At 40.0% G+C, this 21,098-nt stretch overlaps 1 protein-coding gene across 1 annotated transcript; it reads left to right on the forward strand.

The window, feature by feature from the left end:
- Nucleotides 1-939: 939 nt before the first annotated feature.
- Nucleotides 940-19,099, forward strand: xirp2b (xin actin binding repeat containing 2b). The gene is made up of 9 exons (XM_030757491.1): nt 940-1,037; nt 3,238-3,400; nt 3,977-4,105; nt 4,798-4,887; nt 5,185-5,242; nt 5,338-5,426; nt 6,656-16,136; nt 17,330-17,460; nt 17,781-19,099. The coding sequence occupies exons 2-8, from the start codon at nt 3,350-3,352 to the stop codon at nt 17,419-17,421; spliced, it is 9,990 nt and encodes a 3,329-aa protein (XP_030613351.1). The 5' UTR covers nt 940-1,037; nt 3,238-3,349; the 3' UTR covers nt 17,422-17,460; nt 17,781-19,099.
- Nucleotides 19,100-21,098: the final 1,999 nt, after the last annotated feature.

Raw genomic sequence — 21,098 nt, forward strand, 5'->3', positions numbered from 1 at the left:
CTCAGATTCCCTTATAGCCCTTTCTTGCTCCTTTCGAGATCTGACAGTAAACATCTGGGAGTATACACAACTTTACTATAATATTAACACCACTGAAATTTTTATTTAAAAAGAAACATGTTTGGAATTTCTTGGGCATCTCTTGTGTAGTTTGGTGGGAGCAGGGACCCAGGGTGTTTCTTTAAAACTGCTGGTTGGGAATGCAGGTATGAGTTACACATGCTGAGCGTGAACAGGGGCGTCCTGGTCTCAAACTCTGACCCACCATACATGAGTACCAGTCAGGCTGGCGCCACCGTCTGCAGCTTGGCCAAACAAGATGAGGTGGCTGGCTCTTCCACACTCAGAGGTGCTTCTTGTCGTATTTACGGCCTCCTTAACCCCCCTTCCCCCCTCTCCTTAACAAATAGCATTACATCACTGACCCCATTTCAGACCAACCGCAATGCACAGCGGATGGCCAACACATTTCACCACCGTTTAGCTGTCACTCGAACTTGCACCTGCCTGACATCCGCTTTGCGCTGCGCTGGAATTATCGGGAGCAGTGAATTATAAGATATCCTCCGAATATCTGGTGTGGATTTGCGTGTGCATAATATTGCATATCATGACAGGCGGTGGCAGCTGCTGTAGTATGCGGTGCACTCTAATACAAGGTGCGATGATGAAACCGGGGTGGCCTGATTTATTAGTACCCAAGCATCTGCAGGGGAGTCACAGGAAGTATTTCCATATGGATTTTTTTGGGAACTTGACATAGGAGGCACTGAGGCCTCACTCTCTAAAGAAAAAAAAAACACCCCAGGTCCATCCTTTGCATGTGGGCGGAGGGTCTAAAATAAAATCAGCTGTCACTATCTACTCGTTGGACAGAAGTGAACACATAACTGCGGAGCTGGTCTCCATCACTGATTGGGATTTGCTTTTGGCTTGAACAGACCCGGCAGGCCGAGGGTGCAGTGGCCTTTTTGTGGGATTTTACTTGCTGAGATTTTCCTTTTTGTTTCTTTATAATTCGCCGTCCTTCTGCTCTGGTAGGTAATGAGCAGGCTCCGGGAGCTAATTACGTCTGCAAAATGAATGCATGAGTGATTCTGGGTTTAAAAGTATAAAAGTTATATTTTTATTTTAATCATTCTGAATGTATAGAAAACGTGATACTGAACATTATTAAATCTCTATTTGACACCTGCCGAGAAAAATATGGATTTGTGATTTGCTGATTCTACTCATCAGTATTGTCCTCATGCTGAGCACATTTGCATCCAAAATACAGGATACTGGGGCAGGATATAAGTCAAGCCGTGACTAAAATGTTGAATTAACTCTGAGTTTTTTTATTAGCTGGAGGAGAGATTACAGTTATTGTTTTAACTAATTCCAAAGAGAAGAAACTGTGAGCTGCTAAGCCGTTTGTACCAAGGCCAGACCCTCCAGGAGATAACGTCGCTGTTTCCTCAACACCAGCCGAGTGATGAAAAAAGGGAATCCTGAGGAGTGGTTGGATATACTGTACAGTGATGCGTATATGCGGGTTATCTAGATTTTTTTTTTCTTTTTCTTTCCAAGTAAAATCTTGTCCCCCTTAGCTTTCCTCTATATTTCAAAGAGAAACACGACCCATCACAGTTAAGTTTAAAATAGGTTTGATTTATTTTTGCGCGGCGCCGAGATTACTTCACTTTCTTGTTATATGAGCTCTCAGTCAGTGTCATGAGATAGCCTAAGCATTTTCTACAAATTTTTAGTTCCTATACCATAGAGATTTACAGTCTATGGATCTATGACTTAGAGGCATTGTAGTGGAATTTATTTCAATTTAAATGCTATAAGTTGAGTTCTAAAGTACCGAGAATAGCCTAATTTATAAGTATTTTAATGCACCATTTCATTAGCATGTTAACATTCCTCCATGGCTAAAATAGTAGACTGGTGAGCTACAAATCAAAAAATAGTCAAGAGGGACAATAAACAAACATGCTAATGGAAAAAAAAAAAAAAAAACTACTAACAATGGTGCAGTGAACTAGTCATAACATAATGCTTTTCCATGATAGTTATTTAGTCATAGGCTCCTAGGTATATTACCAAATGTTTATGAACACACAGTTGAACTTACCTATCTGAATTCCTGTTCTCTTTTAATTGTCTGCAACTTGCATAAGAGATAACTGGGAAAATTTAAATAATATTAAAAAAATATATACAGATATCATAGTGAGTATAGTGAGTAAGTCACCACAAAGCCATGCTGTTAGTGTTTGTGCTAGTCTCAGTGTTAGTAATTGGTCATTATGTGAATATTTTGATGCTGTATCTTTAACTGTAAAGCTGTTAAAATACAGATTTCATCTTTCTTATTTCCACATCCTCAGCAATCAGGTGTAAATACGTCACAAATATAGAAGAGATGCTGTTCTTTCAGCAACATTGTTATATTATATATACATTAGTTTGTTTCTGGAGGCTGATAAAATTCCCAATATAAAACAGTCCTAAGTTAGTAGATTAAACATAATAACTAACACAACCTCCCAGGTGATCAGGTTGCACTATTTTGACTGGATGTATAATGTAAAAGCAGTGCTTTTAAAAGGGGACAGTGGGTTAATACAAATATATGATGACTTTACTGCAAGTCATGATCCTCTTAGAAACTCATTGAGCTCTAATTGACCATTTGAATGCACCACCAAACGCTTAATTTTGTTCCACTCAGGAGGCGTGGACCAAAATCACTGCAAATCATGATAATGAAAGTCACTTTAGACAGCTGTTTATGTCCTTTTTTAAGTAAATCCTACACATCCAGTGAGTAACTGAATGTCAGGAAACAGGTGTGCAAATGACGTCACCTGCACTGTAGTAGCACCTTGAAAACACTACCATATTTCGCATGTTGTCTTTAAGAATATATTTACAAACAGATGTTTTTATATGCTTTCAGTTGGAAATACTTATTACATAAATGCAGAATATCCCTTATAGGATCATTATATGAGTCATGCATGTACAAGTGTGTCTAGTTTTGAATTTGTTTATATTAAAACTTCTCATCTTTAGCACAAAATGACAGGACAATGAACAAAGCTTTTGATGTTTTTACCAGTGCTTTAATTGAATTTTTTTGTAGCATCAAGCACTGTAATGATGTGATACCTTTTAATAATTTGATGACAGCAAATAAAACACACAACCAGCAATTCCTTTAACAGTTGGCTTCTTGTGCCTTAGCTGCTGGCAGTGAAATTTTAACCAGGGCAGGACTTCCTGTAAGATTTAAACCAGACGAATCAGGATTCGCTCTGTGGACTCAGAGGTCATCCCACCAGTCAAGTGTGAGGCCATGTACCAGGCAGCTGTCTCCAAGCGGGCAGACAACACCATCCCCAGCGGGGTACTTCAACTTCTGCATGGACATGTCTCAGCATGTCGCTATAGTACCCGACAGACCATGCAGTATGAGCAATTAGAAACCAACTTTCTGTAGTCAGTTGTATTGATGTGTTTGATTTCCTGTTAGAGAGCCTCAAGCCAACACAAGGAATCAGTTGCTGTACCATAACTGCACTACACTAAGCTGGTATTGTCACCATTATCACTGGTGATGCCATGCCATATTAGTGAAAGAGCAGAGCTGCAAACACTTATAAATAGAGGGGAAACATGAGACTGCCTTGGCACGGCTTACTACAGCGAAATGTTCCATAAAAGAAAAATTATTGTCTGCTTTACTTGGCGAAAGCTCTCGCAAATTGTCGTGACATTTTTAAACAATTTCACAAACAGAATAGAAGTTTGTGCCCACGTTTATGTGTGTCTGCAGCCACAAAAAGCAAACCACATTAGCTACACCATGTTTGATGGCAGTCTGTGCTGCATGCATGCCAGACAGAATAACCCTATTAAGCAGCTGTCTGATTTCAGGTCATGTAGAAGTGGAAGCAGCTAACGATATTTCCTGCTTCATTAGGTCATGGAGGAGTCGGGGGTCTGTTCCCTGCCTGGGGGACTTGCAAGTGTGAGGAAACAATTTGAGACCCAGGAAACAGCAACATCACATAATGTAACCCAGTTTCATTTTCACCACAGAACCGTGCAGGTACACATTACACAGAACAAAGCATTACTTTACTTTCATCAGGCTGATACAACGAGCATGAAAGCAATGCCTATGATTAAATCATTATAACATTTGCTCTGACCTGAGCTGCATCCGTTTTCCATCTGCACCACTGCATGGGGAAGTTTGCAAGTAAAAATTCATGATTCAAATTGAATGTTAACATTGAGGCTCTTAGCATCTCTTGTTGCACAAGTACCAAAGTGTGTGGGTTTAAGTCACAGACACTGCTTGACATTTTTAACAGCTTCCATGAAAACCTCAAGGGCATTTTCACTTATGGTGTAGCTCTTTTCGGTAGATTGAAACTTAGCAAAGCAATGGAAGAGATTTTTTTTTCTTTTTTTCTTTTTTTTTTCTATGGAAGAGCATGAGCAAACAGCTTGGCACAGTCTTTGTCATCTTGCCTCCATCTGTGATTCATCATTTGAAAGTGCAGTAAGCAATCTGGTCCAGCATCTTCTCTGCATGGTGTACAGTTGTGTAGTATTAAGTTCTGCTTGGATGAAGTTGGAGTGGAATTGGAGTGGAGTCAGCTCACATCTGTGGCCGTGACGAGGAGTGGAGATGATGTCGCGAAATAAGAAAAAGATATATTCATGTAGAAGTGTGTATATGTGGCATGTGCACAATTTCACATTATTTGAATACCATTTCCTTCCTCTTCCCAGGAAATGTCCCATTCAGAGGTGACAGAGTCAAGTAGCACCAGGCAGGTCCTCCCAGGCAGTCAGCAGCTAAATTTCAATCAAGAAATGATGGTAAATAATAATTACTATCACTGTGTTCTTGCAGGCAGCGCAATAAGGCTCACTAATAAGCTAAACTCATTGATTGCCTTGTTGAGAAAAACTGTAACTAATTGAAATCAATCAGACTGGTGTAATTAATGTCTGTTTAGTAGACTTTAACAGCTTGAGCAGAGATTAAACACATTATTTTTAGTGGAAAAATGTGCAGGACTTGAAGGGAGATGTTCACTTATTACACTTCTGCCTATCTCTGTGCAGATTCTCCCTTAATTTATTTTTACCATTTCCCATTTTAATTGCACACAGGTGTCATACAGTGACAACAACTTGGCATCTACTTATGAAAACCATCAAAATGAAACAGGTAGGATGCTTTTTCTATAGGCTTTTCCATATCAGCTGTCACTGCTGTGCTGATTAAAGCTCTGTATGTGTTGTTTTGGCTGCGCTGACTTTTAGAAGAGGAGTTTCCCAGGTACACAACAAAAGAACTGAGGGATCACTTTGAAAGAACAATAGAAGAAGCTGCGCCACAAAAACCAATTAAGGTAATGGTTTCCACTTAACTTAAGTATTAAGGACATGAAGAATTAACAATATGAAATTATAATTTAGTTTTGACTGTTAAATTGGAATTTGGACCTGTTATATTTTTTAAAGTTAAAGCAGTTTAATACTACAGCTTGGGCTGCTTCTCAGTTCAAAATTCCATGGAAGAGTCATTTATTTTTTTTATTATTATTATTTTTTAACAGTATAACTAAACAAACTTGTTTTGTTTCAATACACACAGCAATGACCTGCAAATGGTTGGAGGTTTGCAATCTCCCTCCTGCAATATGCCACTTTAGTTTCTGCTTCTGCTCCCACGTTCAATGTATAGAACTGATCGACTGCTGAGAGCTGCAGAAAATAAATATGATGTGGTATTCTTGACATATTCAGTGAATAATGTGACAACTTTCCAGTGACCTTTAGGCAATAAAAGTCTGCAGATTTTATCCAATTTGAATATTTTTAATATGAAGCATCAAAAGTATGAAATGTAAGCACTGAGGCTGATAACTACTGTAGGAGATTTACAGTAATGCTACAGTCCTGCATATATCATTCTCCCTGTGCAAGTCATAGCAATCTGATTCCAGTGTGGGAATGACAGGCTCTGTCACTAACACTCTAGGGAGAGAAGGTTGCTGAAAACATACACAGAATGGCTACTGGTCAGAAAATGCCATCGATGCATAGTACTGAGAAGGTGGTCGAGTTAATGTCTTAAGGTATAGCTTTAGCGCTTCTGAGTGATTTCTTTGTTGTGGAGAAGAGCAAAAAAAGAAAAGAGTAACACCACAGTTCCAGTTGTCTTGGTAAAACTGGCATTATGCATGTTTGTCTTTCGTGATCAAATTTATCTGCAAGTTTTGCAACTAGGTGAAATGTAATTTACATACACAAAAACATGACAAATTAAGGAAGAGGCCCAACCCTTTGAAATATAATATAAGGATATGTTTTCATCCTGATGGGAGTTGTCTGTTCCAGGATGACAATACCGCCATCCATAGGGCAAGAGGGGTCACTCAGTGTTTTAATGAAATGTATGAAAAATATGTGAATCATGTGCTTTGCTTTGCAGTTACAAGATCTCAACCCAATTAAAAAAACAGAACACTGAATCACCTGAGACAGATACTTTCTTTTCCTTTAATTTGTCACTTGTCTGTAATTCCTAATTTGATGAATTATTTACCTGCCAATGCTATTTTTGTTCCTTGCAAAGCCTGGACGTGACATCAATCGATCTAAGTGGTCCTCAAATGTGACTCAAAACAACACAGTGGTTAGTGAGGTGTGTGAAGCATCCTGTACTGAAGCGGTACAAGACACAATGGCTGCAGTGATGGATTATGAGGACTTTCCACCTCCGCCAGTTGAGGATTCTGACTACCTTCCACCCCCACCTCCAGACTTATTACAAATGACATCAGACAGCGAAAATATTCCAGCGTGCCAGTACTCACATGAACCATCAAACCCATCTAAATACGTAGTCAACAAAGATGCATACATCAAGCAGAGGAGTATGAATGAGTTGAAACGTCTTTACAGGCACATTCACCCTGAGGTTCGCAAGAATATTGAAAAAGAGTACTACATTGATTATAGCGGAATCGAGAACAACCAGGTGGAGAGCCAGGAGTTTATGTATGAAGATAATGTCGGCAGTCCTGATGATATTAATGATGACGAATATGCAGAATGGGAGGAGATTGTCCCCGGAGATGTGCAGGCAATGCGTTGGATGTTTGAAAATAAGCCACTGGATACCATCAAAGATGAAACTCCCGATGAGGATGAAGACAATAAAAGAATAACTCAGCAGGAAATAATTCTAGGAAAAGATGTGAGGCGTACAGCATGGATGTTTGAGACCAAACCAATGGATGAGCTGGGTCCACAAAACACCAACTCGACAGAATACAGAAACAAATTTAATAAATTTGACAAAGGAGATGTCCGCGCTGCAGCGTGGTTGTTTGAAACTCAAACTATGGACACACTAAACAAAATGCATAAGGAGGAGGATCTGACAAAGGAGATTGTTTTTACAGAAGAGGATGGAAATGCTACCATTTACATGATTGACAATAAATTCATGGAGGGCCTCGGGCACACTGAGACCATTGATGAGAGCCACCTGCTGAGTCTGTGGTCAGTGTTAGAGGAGATTAATGGAGATGTGAAAACTGTAACAAGTACGTTTGGCACTCAGTTCAAATGTATCATTATGGGACAATCAAGCCAGATGCTGGAGATTAAGTCTGTGCGCAAAATTGAAACTGAATTGGAGAATTCTATTGCTTCACGTTGGCTTTTTGATACCCAACCTCTGGACATGACAAACAGCGAAAATGCACCTTTGAAACTTGTGTGCAGTCTTTCTATGGAGGACAGCAATAAGGGAGACTGGGGCAGGTGGTTGTTTGAGATAAAAACATTAAATTCTCTCAGCGAGTTGGAAAGCTCACAAATGGAAAAGACGGAGATCGTGGGAGCTGATGTGCGCAAACATTGCTTAGTGTTTGAAACACAGCCAATGGATTCTCTGAAGGATGACGCCAATGCCAGACCTCAGTCTATCGAGGAGATTATCGGGGGCAATGTTAGATCAGCAAGGCACTTTTTTGAAAGCAGCCCTCAAGCAGTCAGAAAGAACTGCCCTGAGGTTGGAAAACTTAAAGCAGCAACAATAAGTGAAGAAATAAAAGGGGATGTGAGACACCAAAAGTGGCGCTTTGAGAGTCAACCCTTAGAGGATATAAGGGAGGGGAAGAAAGAGGTCACTCGTACTGTGAATGTTGAAGATGACCTCACACAAGAGGACGGCACAAGCTGCAGGGGAGACGTTCGCAAGAACTGTTGGGTATTTGAGACCCAGCCAATGGATAGTTTGAAAGATGATGCAAATGCACGCCCTTTGACTAAAGATGACATCGTTGCAGGTGATGTCAAATCGGCCAGACATTATTTTGAAACAATTCCAGCAGAAGAGTTGAAGGAGTTGGCAGAGGTGGGAAAACTGAAAAAGACCATAGAACTTAATGAGGAAAAGGGTGACGTTAGGCATCAAAAATGGCGATTTGAAAGCCAGCCTCTGGAGCATATTAGAGAGGAAAGGAAAGAAGTCATCCGAACAATTGACCTGGAAGAAATTGATAAAGTGGATGTGTCAAGCTACAAGCAAATCTTTGAGAGCACAGATTTAAACAGCAGGAATGAGTCTCAAAAGATTCTAATAGAAGGCGTAACATCTGGCTCTGTGAAATCAAATAAAGAATTGTTTGAGTCTACTCCATTGTATGCCATGCAGGACAGCTCAGGGCACTTTCATGAGGTAAAAACAGTGCGCCGTGAGGAAGTTGTTAAAGGAGATGTCACAACTTATAAATGGATGTTCGAAACTAAACCAATTGATCAGTTTGATGAAAGCATTGACAAATACCAAATTATCAAGGGCATATCCAAACAGGAACTTGAGTCTGGTGATGTTAAAACTGCAAAGTGGCTGTTTGAAACACAGCCTCTTGATGCCATTAAGTACTTCAGCAACATTGAAGATGAAGAAACTATGGAGACAAGTAAACATGTTGATGTTGTGAAAGGTGATGTGAAAACCTGCAAGTGGCTATTTGAGACAAAACCAATGGACATCCTGTACGAAAGAGTGGAGTTGAAGGATGAAAATGAATCTGAAGAAATGCATAAGGGGGATGTTAAAACCTGCACGTGGCTTTTTGAAACGCAAGCGCTCGACGCGATCCATGATGAGACAGAGACAGTTCTGAACACGCGCACTGTAAAACAAGAGGACATCAGCGGAAAAGACGTAAGAATGGCTTGTTTCCTCTTTGAGACGGAGAAACTTGAGAACCTCACTGGAGAGGAGACGGGCGCTTTTAAACGTGTGACAGAGATAGACATTGCGTCTGGAGATGTGTCGAGGATGAAGTATATTTTTGAGAATCAAATATCCGATATCACCACTTCTACATCTGAGGAAGTGATGCAAAAGCTCAAGAGAGTTCAGACTGAAGACATACAAAAAGGAAATGTTGTGAGCTGCAAATGGCTCTTTGAAAACCAATCTATCGATGCCATACACGACAACCGGGCGCAAACGATGAGCAGCCACACAGTGAACGACGTACAGGGAGGAGATGTGGATAAGGGTCGTTTCATTTTTGAGACCTACTCCTTAGATAAAATTCAAGAGGCTTCCTCTGACGTGGACACAGAGCTGAAGAAAATCCAAAAAATTGTCTGTGATGAAGATGAGAAGGGCGATGTTAGAAATTACACAATGATGTTTGAAACTCAACCCCTTTACGCCATTCAGGACAAAGAGGGCCACTACCATGAGGTCACCACTGTCACAAGTGAGGAGGTAACACAGGGAGATGTTGTTGGAACCCGATGGTTGTTTGAAACAAAGCCCCTCGATGCTATCAAGGACACAGATGAGGTTTATATACTTAGATCCGTCACACAGCAGGATGTGCAAAAAGGAGATGTCGTGTCTGCTAAGTGGAAATTTGAGACGCAGCCTCTTGACAGGATTGCTGAAGAAAACAAGCCTTTGATAAAAACAGTAGAAGACATTCAAGGGGGCAACGTGAGAATGAATAAACATCGTTTTGAGTCCGACACCTTGTCACAGGGTTGTGTTCGAACTGTTAATGTGAGGGAAATACAAAAAGGTGATGTCAGGACTGCTAAGTGGAGATTTGAAACTCAGTCCATTGACAAAATTAGAAGCATGAGCTCTGAAAATCTGATTGAAACAGTTAAAAAGGAGGAGATTGCAAAGGGAGATGTTAAACATTCAGTCTGGCTTTTTGAGAAAAATCCTCTTGACCATATTAAAGAGGCAAATGAGGACGAGGAGATGAACATCCCTCAAGAGGAGATTCCCAAAGCAGATGTAAAGACAACAACTTGGCTCTTTGAGACGACACCATTTGACGACTTTAATGAGACAACAGTGGAAAGGACTGAAATCCTGGGCAAGAGTGTCAAGGGAACTCTTCAGGAACTTTATAGTCAGAAAATGGTGAAATCGAAGGGAATCATCATTGAGGCTGATGAAATTGGTGATGTTAGGATGGCAAAATATCAGCTAATGAACAAGCAGGCTCCTGAGATTCAACGAGAGGACGTAATCAGTGGAGATCTCCAGACTATTATGATGAACCTGCTGAACAGGCAGGAAAAAAAGGAGCAGCAGATAGTAATTGATTCAGAAGAGAAGGGTAATATCAGCTCAACGGTGCAGCAATTATTTAGCCAAGAGAGAGCTAGCGCCGTTGAAAAGGAGGAAATAATATGCGGTGACATTCAGCAAGCTATAAACAAACTTTTCAATGAGGATGGATCAGCAAAACATGGAATACTCATCCAGGAGGATGAAAAAGGAGATGTACAGATGACAATATATTCACTTCTAAATAAGCAAGAAAATGTTAATGTTGAAAAAGAGGACATTGTAAAAGGGGACATAAAGAGTGCTCTTCAAAGACTGTCCAGCTTAGACCAGTCAGATCAGGCAGTGAAGATAAGAGTAGAGGACACTGAAAAGGGAAATGTCAACTTTTACTCGACGTGCATTGAATCTGGGAGTCTGGACTATCTTAAACAACTCCATTTAGGGCCTGATGACACGCCACCTGAGACAGCAAAAAAAGAAGTGATTGTTGGGGGTGACATCAAGGGCACAAAACTCATGCTTGGCCGTAATCAAACTCAAATTGAGCGTACAGTAGAGGATGTTATACCGGGTAATGTTCACAACACAGTGAAAGTTTTCATGTCAGAGCCAACCGCCTCATTGGAAAGAATCCAAAAGGAGGAAATTGTAAAAGGTGATTTAAGAGGTGCTTTGAATTCATTGTCTGAATCAGTGAATCAGACAGTAATTGTAGAGAAAGAGGAGGTGGTGAAAGGCAACATACCGAAAGCTCTTCGGTGTTTGGAAAGGGCTCAGAAGCAGCACAAGGAGGTGGAGAAGCCAGATATCATACCAGGAAATATCAAAGGGGCTCTAAGATCACTTGAGAAATCAGCAACATCAAGAGTTGAAACTGCTGTTGAGGATTTAGTTCCTGGAGATGTGAAGGCCACGAAGAAATCTCTGGAACTGGCGAAGCAAGCAGTGAGGGAAATTGAAAAGGAAGAAATTGTGAGGGGTGATATTCAAACAGCAATGCAAAGTCTGCAAGATGCCTCCAGTGAGACAAAAAAGTGTCAGCAGGAAATAGATGTTCAGGGTGATGTCAGAGGGGCGATTCAGCTCTTAATGGAGCCCCCACCTTCACAGAGGATGCAAAGAAGCTCAAGCCTTGAGGGTGACGTAAAGGGTGATGTCAAGATGTCAATTAAGTCATTATATGAGACTCAGGAGCAAACCCAGCTGGAGAAAGAAGAAGTGATAAAGGGGGATGTAAAAGGCACCATTAAATCACTGCTGGAAACAGCACAGCGTGAAACTCCCAAAGTCCGGCCGGGCGCATACAGAAGACTTAGAGTCAAGCAGAGCCCTCCCATTAAAAATCTTAATGCTGATGCACAAAGAAATATACAGAAGATTAAAACAGTAAATCTTGCCGAAACACCAAAAGAAAACAACACTACCTCCAGTGAAATAGTTACAAGACAGTCACGCACTGTGGAGCAGTCTGCTCAGCAATCAACTACTGTTGTGAAGCACAAAACTATTACCCAAAACCACGGCATCAAAACGTTAAAGACAGAGTTTCGTAATCTTAAATCTAACCCAAAGGGAATGATAAAACTAGGTAAAACCAAAGTAAAAACAGATGTTTACATCTTAAAGCCAAAAGCACTGGAAGCTGAGCTGCCTCTCCCACCTCCGCCACCACCAGTGATAGACGCTGACCTTCCTCCTCCTCCTCCTAGTCCTCATCCTCCTTCTGCTGATACTGACACTGATCACCTTCCTCCTCCACCACCACCACCGCTGACTACTGAGCAGGACTTCCTCCCACCTCCTCCATCTCAACAAGAACTCGAGAGCATGCCAGAACAGCCAGTTCATGGTTCACCAGCAATGACGAAGAAGATGACAGTCAAAAAAGTGAAAGCTCCCATTTTACATCCAGTCCCAAAACTGGAGCCTAAAGTAGAACTCAGCATAGCACAACAAGTAGAGACAACTTCTGAGAAACATGTGCAAATGAGCCCAAACCAATTAAAAACAACAACGCATATATCAAAAACTGTTTCATATGAGATCCCCCCACCTCCAGAGTCACCACAGCCATCAAAGAAAGTTTACATTGCTCCTGTGAAGTTTACTCCTCCACCATCTCCTCCTCCTTTTATGAGAGCGAAAATGAGCAAATTTAACACACCATTAATAAAAGCTGAAGAAAAGTACCGGAAGCTGAAGGAGGAAAACACACCACCAACCACTCCATCGCCCACTTTCATACATGACTCAGTCACCTCTGCTCTCCAAATGATTTCCACTGAAGATGCAAAGCAGTTAAATTACGCCAGCTCAGACATCACACAGGGCGACAATGCAAAGATGCCAGTGAGTGTTCATTCAGAGTCACTGTCATGTAATCTATCTACGCAGCTCATGGCCACAAATCCGACCCAGAGTAATGCGAGTGAGAAAATCCTCACAGATTCTAAAATTGTGTCTTCTGCTCAACAGCAAATCATCTCTAATGAGTTTTCTAAGGCTGCCTCTATTCAAAAGACCACATCCACTTCAACTGTTAGGCAACAGATGCATACAACTACGCAAAAAACAGTTTCCTCGAAACAGTCTGCTCAATCTGTCAAGACTGATGAAGTCCAGACAACAGTCAGTGATGTTGCTACAACAGATAGCATATCTGCTCATACAAAGAAAGACTTGAAAAGTCAGAAATCAAAGGTCCCCAGCAAATCTGAAGATAAACAAGAAGAGAGAACCCCAGCCCAGAAATCTGAAATACAAACATTACAGTTAGCCAATAACCTGCCCAAAAAAGAAACTGAAACTTCAAATAACAATGTAAAGGAATCTAAATCATTGGAGTATATTAACAAGAACAGAACTGATCCTTCACCTTGCAAGAAAGAAAGTGTTCCCTGTCAGCTAATGCAAACAGAAACAGCAGCTGCTAATGCAAATGAGAAAACAGGCAAGCTGAACCAGAAGGTGAAAAAGAACAATAAACAAGAAAAGCAAGCAGAGATAAAAACAACCAGCGAGACTGAGAAACTGAGTGTTTCACAAGATTTGAAAATGGAAGCTGCTGAGGTGAAAGTGATCAATGAATCCAAAGACATAAAGACAGAGTTAAAGCAGGAGATTAAGGAGGTTACTCCCTCCCCTCCTCCTGCTGCTGCCGCTCCACCTGCTGTTACTGCGAGCACTAACATACAGCCAGAAACCAACAACCCAACTCCAGCAAAGAAGAAAAAGAAGTCCAAAAAGTCTAAAGGGGGTGCACAGCCTGGTCAAGGTAAAGATATTCTCACCGACTCAAAGATAGAAGTAATAGAAAGCAAGAAAGCAACATCTGAGAACACTCAGCAAATGCAAGCGACAACTGCAGTCACCCAGATTCACAAAGTAGAGCACATAGAAGTCAAGAGAGAAGTCATTACCACAGACAGCACAGATGATCAGAATTCCACACAGCAAAAAGCAGTTCAAAAGCATGCGGAAGGATCCCAAAAGATACGACTGACAGTTACTCAGCAGAGTGAGGAGGAACCACCAAAACAAAGTAAGAATGTCCCAATTACAGAGACACGCGGCTCAGAACAAAATGAATTGGTAAAGTCCACAACAGCGAGAACAGAGGGGTCTCAAAAACAAGAGGTCCAAATGTTAATCTCTCACATCACTGAGATGCAAAAGTTTTCAGAAAAGAGTGATGTCAAGTCTGTGAAGAGTTTGCTCAATACACTTCCAGTGTGGCTCATGACACCAGAAAGAAAATGTGAATTGGAGGGATCTGTAGCAGTAAGTGATGCTCAAAAGAATAAAGCTATTCTTTTACATGTAAAGAGAGTAGCAGAAGCCAAGCTAAGAGATCTAGAAGATGAAACCAAGGAGAGCCATGAAGGGGAGCCAGTATCTGAGAGAGCGGTTTCTGGTGCAGCATCACCAAAAATATCCAAGATCAGCATTGGTTCAGCCAAAATCGAGAACCCAAGAAAGAAAGAAACCTCACATGAAAAAATGAAAGAAGAGGTGAGTCAGTGCAAGACTGTTGACCTTCGAGCTCCCTCGCCCTTACTCAGGACGCGTTCCCCCTCGCCGACATTTATCACCATTGAGTCCAAACGGAGGACGGACTCGCCCCAAAGAGTGACACCGTCACCCACCCTGCTGCACAGGCCACCCACACCTCCCACTCCGCCATTGCGCAGGTGTGACACTCCAACATCACGCATCACTAGAATCACACCCTCTCCAACTTTTGATAGAGCAGAAAACCTGGCTCGACTAAAAGACGCAACAGCTAAACTCTCACGCGGCGTCACCCCACCGCCACCATTTCCCAATCCAATCCCAGAAAAAAAATCGGAGATTGTGGAGTCGCCTGCTTCATTCCATCGACAAATTAAAATTGAGTCCCAGGTTATGGAGGCGTCAGGGATCTTGATGACAACAGAAAAGTCCAAAAAGAGTTCATCCGAGGAGGCTCAGCAGACCTGTGTTAATTATGCAGTAGTAGAAGATGAAGGTAATATTTCTCAAGGTTTGAGTGCAAATGAAATACAAAGTAAGTGTGAGACCCACGTGCCATTGGGTCAAAATGACCCAGATCTCGCTGAAGCGTTAGAATTATCATCTGCATCCGTCAAAGAAAAGAAAGAGTTTTTTGAAGAGGCTCAAAAAGCTGGAGTTAATAAGAGCTATGCACGCAAGGAACCGATTGCTATTCCTGAGCGACTGGGCCCAGACGTCAACGAGTGTGAGGCAGAAAATAAGAACAAAGAAAAGGATGAGCTTCCCAGGGTTGACTTGTCGAGTCTTGTAAACAAATTTGCATCACCAGAAGAGAAAACATATACCAGAAAAGAGCTTATCCCACTCACAGAGCGCCTTCACAATGACTCCAAAAGCAAAGATTGTGACAAAGAGAAAGCAGACGTCCTGGAACAGGAAATGCCAGCTTTTGACATCCAGGCTATTAAAAATGTTTTTGAACTCAGTGAACAAAGTTCTTCGTTCAGAGATGAGATAAAGGATCAGAAGGAGCTTGTGTCAAGCCTGAGTGAAACAACAGCAGACACTTCAAAGCAAGAAAGTCCTCAAGAGACAAAGGGAGGCTCAAGGCAGAGCACTCCCCTCCCTGTGCAGAAAAATGAGGAAGGAACTGTTCCAGCACAACCATCAGCCCTCTCTGAAACCGAATCAATCACAGAACATTTCTCACATCTTGATGAATTCGGTAACAAGGTCACTGGAACAAGGACAGCTGTCACTGTGCACTCTGAGAGTGTGTCAACCCAACCCAAAGTTCCTTTTTCCTATGCTGATGCAGTGAAAAGAAAAGCTGCTGCAGCGAGACGAACAGAAACATATGATGAAGATGCTACAGAGAAGTTGCTGAGGAATTTCCATAAAACATGGACAGAGAGCGAGACAGTCTTCAAGAGTCTTGGATACACTGTTTCGGAGGAAACAACATCACAAGCTGTGTCGCATCAAACGAAGATTGTCTCGTCTGGTAAAAACCGTGTGGCATGAAATGGCAGAAACTAATGGCATGGACTAAGGATGGGTTTTCTTTAAAAAATCAATAGGTGCTGTGTTAGAAAAGTATCATTTCTACTTGCTGTTTTGTTTGGATTATGCAGGCATTGTACAGCAATGCTGCACTGTGAAATAATCTAACATTTAATCTCTAGATTTGACTTCATGAGCATGAATTCTAATCTTTTCTTGTGTACATGGACATCAGAATTGCCTCCAACATGGGCTGACAGCAGATACTGAGGAAGCATAGCTTTTGAAAATAGTTTAAGAAGTAACGCTGACTGTTGTAACCACAAAAGAAATTTTGTGTCCACGTAGACAAACAAATAGACCAGTCTGAGCCTGCTAACATGCTCAAAATAGCAATGCTGGCATGATGAGGTTGTTTTATTTGTTTCTTGCTAACAAGAGTAAAAAGTGCAGCGCAGGCTGACAAGAATGTCGTTAGTCTTGCAGGTGCTTGATCATAACCCAAAGTATTAGATAATAAAGGTTTTCACTAACTGTGTTTAAGGACAACTGAAGGGCTCTTTGCTATAACAGATTATCATGTGGGGATGTATGTCAGTATAAATCCATCCAGTTTGTTCAGGAGAATAAATGCACTGCAGTGCACTTCTCATTCAATCATTTCCAACATCAGCACAACCAGGTTACATCAGGTCACATAATAAGACAGAGATTTGCTCTAAAGCTTTAGAAAAAGTAAATGCATGTTAAATTATTTAACTGTTTGTCATAAATTGTTTGGAAAAAGCATATTCATATGTTCATGCTATATTTTCTAAAGGTTAGCCAACAGGACAAATACAGTATACAATATGTTGCCTGAGAGTTATCACAAAATTAATCTGCAATAGAGATGCATGGATATCTGTGGATGAATGGGTGAATAACTCCAAATCCTAACAGCCACTGAACCATTTGCTCATCTGACTACTGGCAAAGTTTTATTTGATGAAAAAAATGATTCAGAATGTGATTACTCTTCAGAATCCAAAGCTAATCTATTGTGCTACTTTAGTATTCATTTAACTGTAATAAAAAAAAAAATGAAAGCAAAGCTGCAGCTATTCCATTACGAGGCAGCCCAAAAGTGCCATTTACACTGAATGAATTAACAAAGAAAATCTAACCAATGTGCATTTTATCTCCTTGAAACAGGTTCGAGTTCCGAGGTCGGAGTTGTGCACAGTGTGCCGGAGGAGAGCTTATCCGATGGATGCTCTCATAGTGGACAAAAAGAAATACCATAAATCCTGTTTCTGCTGTGAGCACTGCAGAAATAAATTAAGGTAAATGTGCCATTCATTCAAATAAATGTTTACGGGGCTTTTCGAACATTGCACTATTGACCGGTAAATGCGTTAGTGTTTTAATGACAATATGAATGGTTGCCAGCACATCTACAACATAGAGTATATTATTAAAACTGTACATGTTTTAATTTTTTTCTTCTTTGTTTACAATTTGATTGTTTTTTTTTTTTATTCATCCCTTAAAGGCAAAAAATCAATTAAATAAGACTCGTGGCTCTAAAATGACATTAAAATAATTGTTAAATAATTGATGCACTGCATCTCTTAACAGAAGATTTTTCATTTCTTGTGTGTAGCCTAGGAAATTATGTCTCTCTCCATGGACACTTCTACTGCCTACCCCATTACAAACAACTCCTCAAGTCCAAAGGGAACTACGATAATGGACTCGGGCAGAGACCTCCCACAGGAAGTGGTGGACCTATCCTCTCAAATGAGAAACTTGAATGGAGATATTCTGTGAGCAGCATGAGTTCTGTAGAGAAAACACACAGCGGTGAAAATGAAATGACAAAAGCATTTAATGAAAGCAAACCACACTGCAACAAAGTATCTGTGGTTTGGCCCCCACAGGCCAATTCCCCAAAGAAAGCCTTTAAAATAGAAGAAGACATTCAGCTAACTAAACCACAGTGGCCCCCTCCAGACAGCTCCCCTAAGTCACCCAAACACCAACACAGAAAGGCTGTTCCCAGAAGTGTTCTTTGAAATAATGTCGCCCAAATACAGAGTTTAGTCAAATAAAACCAAAGACGTAGCACAAAAGTCTGAATGGTGCAATACGAGCAAAGAACTGTCCCTTAGGTGTAATTAAGGAAGGGTTTGGTTGAAGGTTATGCAGCTAAGTGATTTAAAAGAGAACTTGAGAAGTAGGAACATGTGTATAATATAAATGTAAATGGTGTGGGAAAAGCAGGCTGTAATAGTAAGTGCTAGAGAGACAGATGCAGATGAAGTGAATGTGCCTTTAACTGATGTGTAATTTTTCATTCATTGCTGTTTATTTACATGTTTTTGTTTTTCTGATAATCACACTGATATACCACAGCACAACAATAACAAGTATCAATTGAGTTATAATTCTAATTTCAGTAGGTTTAAAGGATTATGTTTGGTCACGTTTTGCTAGAAACATGACAAATTTAATATCTGGATTAAAATAGCATCAAAATGGTGGTTTTAATTTCAATCATATGCTTAATTAGTCATTATTACTGGATGTCTAATCTGTACAATTCTCACTGCTCTTGAACATCAAATGTTAAAAGTATGAATGTCTATATGTTCAAATGTAATTTGGCCCAGAGTTTGTTTTTGCCCCCTCCCAACTCAATTCATCTTATTTCAAAATTAATTGGGTTGTTGTACAGGTCTCGCCATTTTTTATTTTTTTTTTTACAAGTGCACTTGAGCGCTCTAAAAAGGTCACCCTCTTTGGACTCTGCTTTTGTATCTTTTACCTTTCAACATATTCACAATTTTTGCATTTTTCTTTGCTTAGCACCTGGTGTGCAGACTACTAAAAGCATCTCAGAATTAATTTATATATGATATTGCAAGTATATAATATAAACAAGTAAATTGGTCATTGTCATTTTTGTTTTGGACATTTGTATCCTAGCAAATATTTTTGCAACAAGAGATTATTTTTTAGATTAGATGATTGTATCTTGCTTTATACAAGAAAATTATGTCACACTGTCAGGCTGGTTCACATTTTTGACATATTTCTGACCTAAGGGCAATAAAATGTTGAATTTCATTTGTCTCCTTCAAAGTCTACCATACTTTAATTCTTGATTCAAAGTGCAGAGTTCATCCACATCAAACACAGAGAGGCAGCAGTGTGAAGTTTCTATCTGAGACGTCTACAGTCGACAAAGGTAGGCTATTGGAGCAGTTTTACACTGTCGGCATAATTTCCTTTTTAGGTACTCTCACCAGGAGGAGGGGATATTGGAGCTCAGCTCACAGGTGTGTTTACAGTGGACCAGTCTAGCATTATCATGTAGGGATAACTGGATACTGGGGATTTTGAAAAAGGCAAATGAGAGGGAGCTTGAATGCATGCTGTAGCATCAAGTGAAAAGAAAGTGTTGAACAGTATTGTGAATTTTAAAACCAGCCCATCCTACTGCTCATCCTCTCATTGCTCTGCAGCATAGATTATATGGACGAAAATCCTGGGGCACCCACACATGCCACGAAGCGCCCAGCACACAGTTTTTGTGCTGATGTTAATGCCAGAGAAGGTGCGAGGTTTGATTTTATACACCTGTGAAAATGGGAAAACATCCAAACAGAGGTGTGACTTTTGCTTTCATTCATAGAGTATAGATGTCTCTGAGCTTAGGCTACTGTTTGGTGACTTTGGTGCCTTTTAAACTGCCAGACAGTAGATTTCATTTTATTTAATAAAGAAAAGGCAGCGTCTCAGCATAGGAAAATGTATATTAAGAGTAAATGAGGATCTGGATTAGAAGCTCAACACAAACTGTGCACATGAGCTAATATGCAGTGCTTCAGCATTATTGCATGTAGTACACTTTATATTAAGGTGCAATTTTTCACCATTAACAAATAAAGCATGTATTGAGAGTCTACAGGTAGTTGGCTACTTGTGAATTTTATATGCACAACTCACAGTGAACATAGCAGAGAACATAGCAGGATTTAATTTAGATTTATCTGGATACTTTGAACACTTAAAGTGTACTGTTTCGTCTTATAAGAATGTAATTTATCATTAAATGTTATTAAATGAGAATGGCTATTCAAGCCAGCACCTTATAAGATCCAAACTTTGTAAAACATAATAGAATTGTGATTAATGTTGTACTTGGTAGAAAGTAGGGTCTTTACCTTAAAATATAAAGCAACTTGAGGTGACTGTTGTTGCGATTTGGTGCTATATAAATAAATTTGAATTGAATTGAAGTACAACCTCTATAATTACTACCAAGAAGCAGTAATTGGGAGGTTATTGAAAGAAAAATTTTAGTTAATGACCTTGTATAATGTTTATAGTAACCAATAGGCCTATTGCTTGCCTTGAGGTGTCATTCTTATATTTGGTAAATAAGTTAGCCTTTTGGACTGCTAATAAAATTCTTACTAGGGTTACTTCTTGTGTTATTGTGTTTGATGGCTGTTCCACAAATTTCTCAGTTGTTGTATCTGTAATTTTGTTTGTCCCCTACTGTCCTCTGGTTGTTATTGTTGTGTGTCTGCTTATTGTTGAAGGCCTCTTAATTTTGTATTACTGTAAGTCCACTTTTTAGGTTTTTTTTTTTTATGTAACTACATGGCTTTGTATACAGGTTTATATAAGCTCTGCAACATTTTGGTCAGTGAAAGATGTCTTTAAATATGCTTTACAAATACATTTTACCTACTTACCTACTCACTTACGTACTTTAAACCTACTTTCTCTAATATTAGCATGGGTAATTTTTTTTTTTAAATGATTAATTGCAAAAAGTTTGGATCTGGTTATCCACTGTAAATCTGAGAGACCTGAGCGTAAAGAATATTATATCCATGTCTTTCATTAGTTAAAACATTGTGACGCTGTTAAGAAAACTTCTACCATCTAAGAAAAGAGCTGATATATA

The sequence above is a fragment of the Archocentrus centrarchus genome, chromosome 21, assembly GCF_007364275.1.
Source record: "Archocentrus centrarchus isolate MPI-CPG fArcCen1 chromosome 21, fArcCen1, whole genome shotgun sequence".
NCBI lineage: Eukaryota > Metazoa > Chordata > Actinopteri > Cichliformes > Cichlidae > Archocentrus > Archocentrus centrarchus.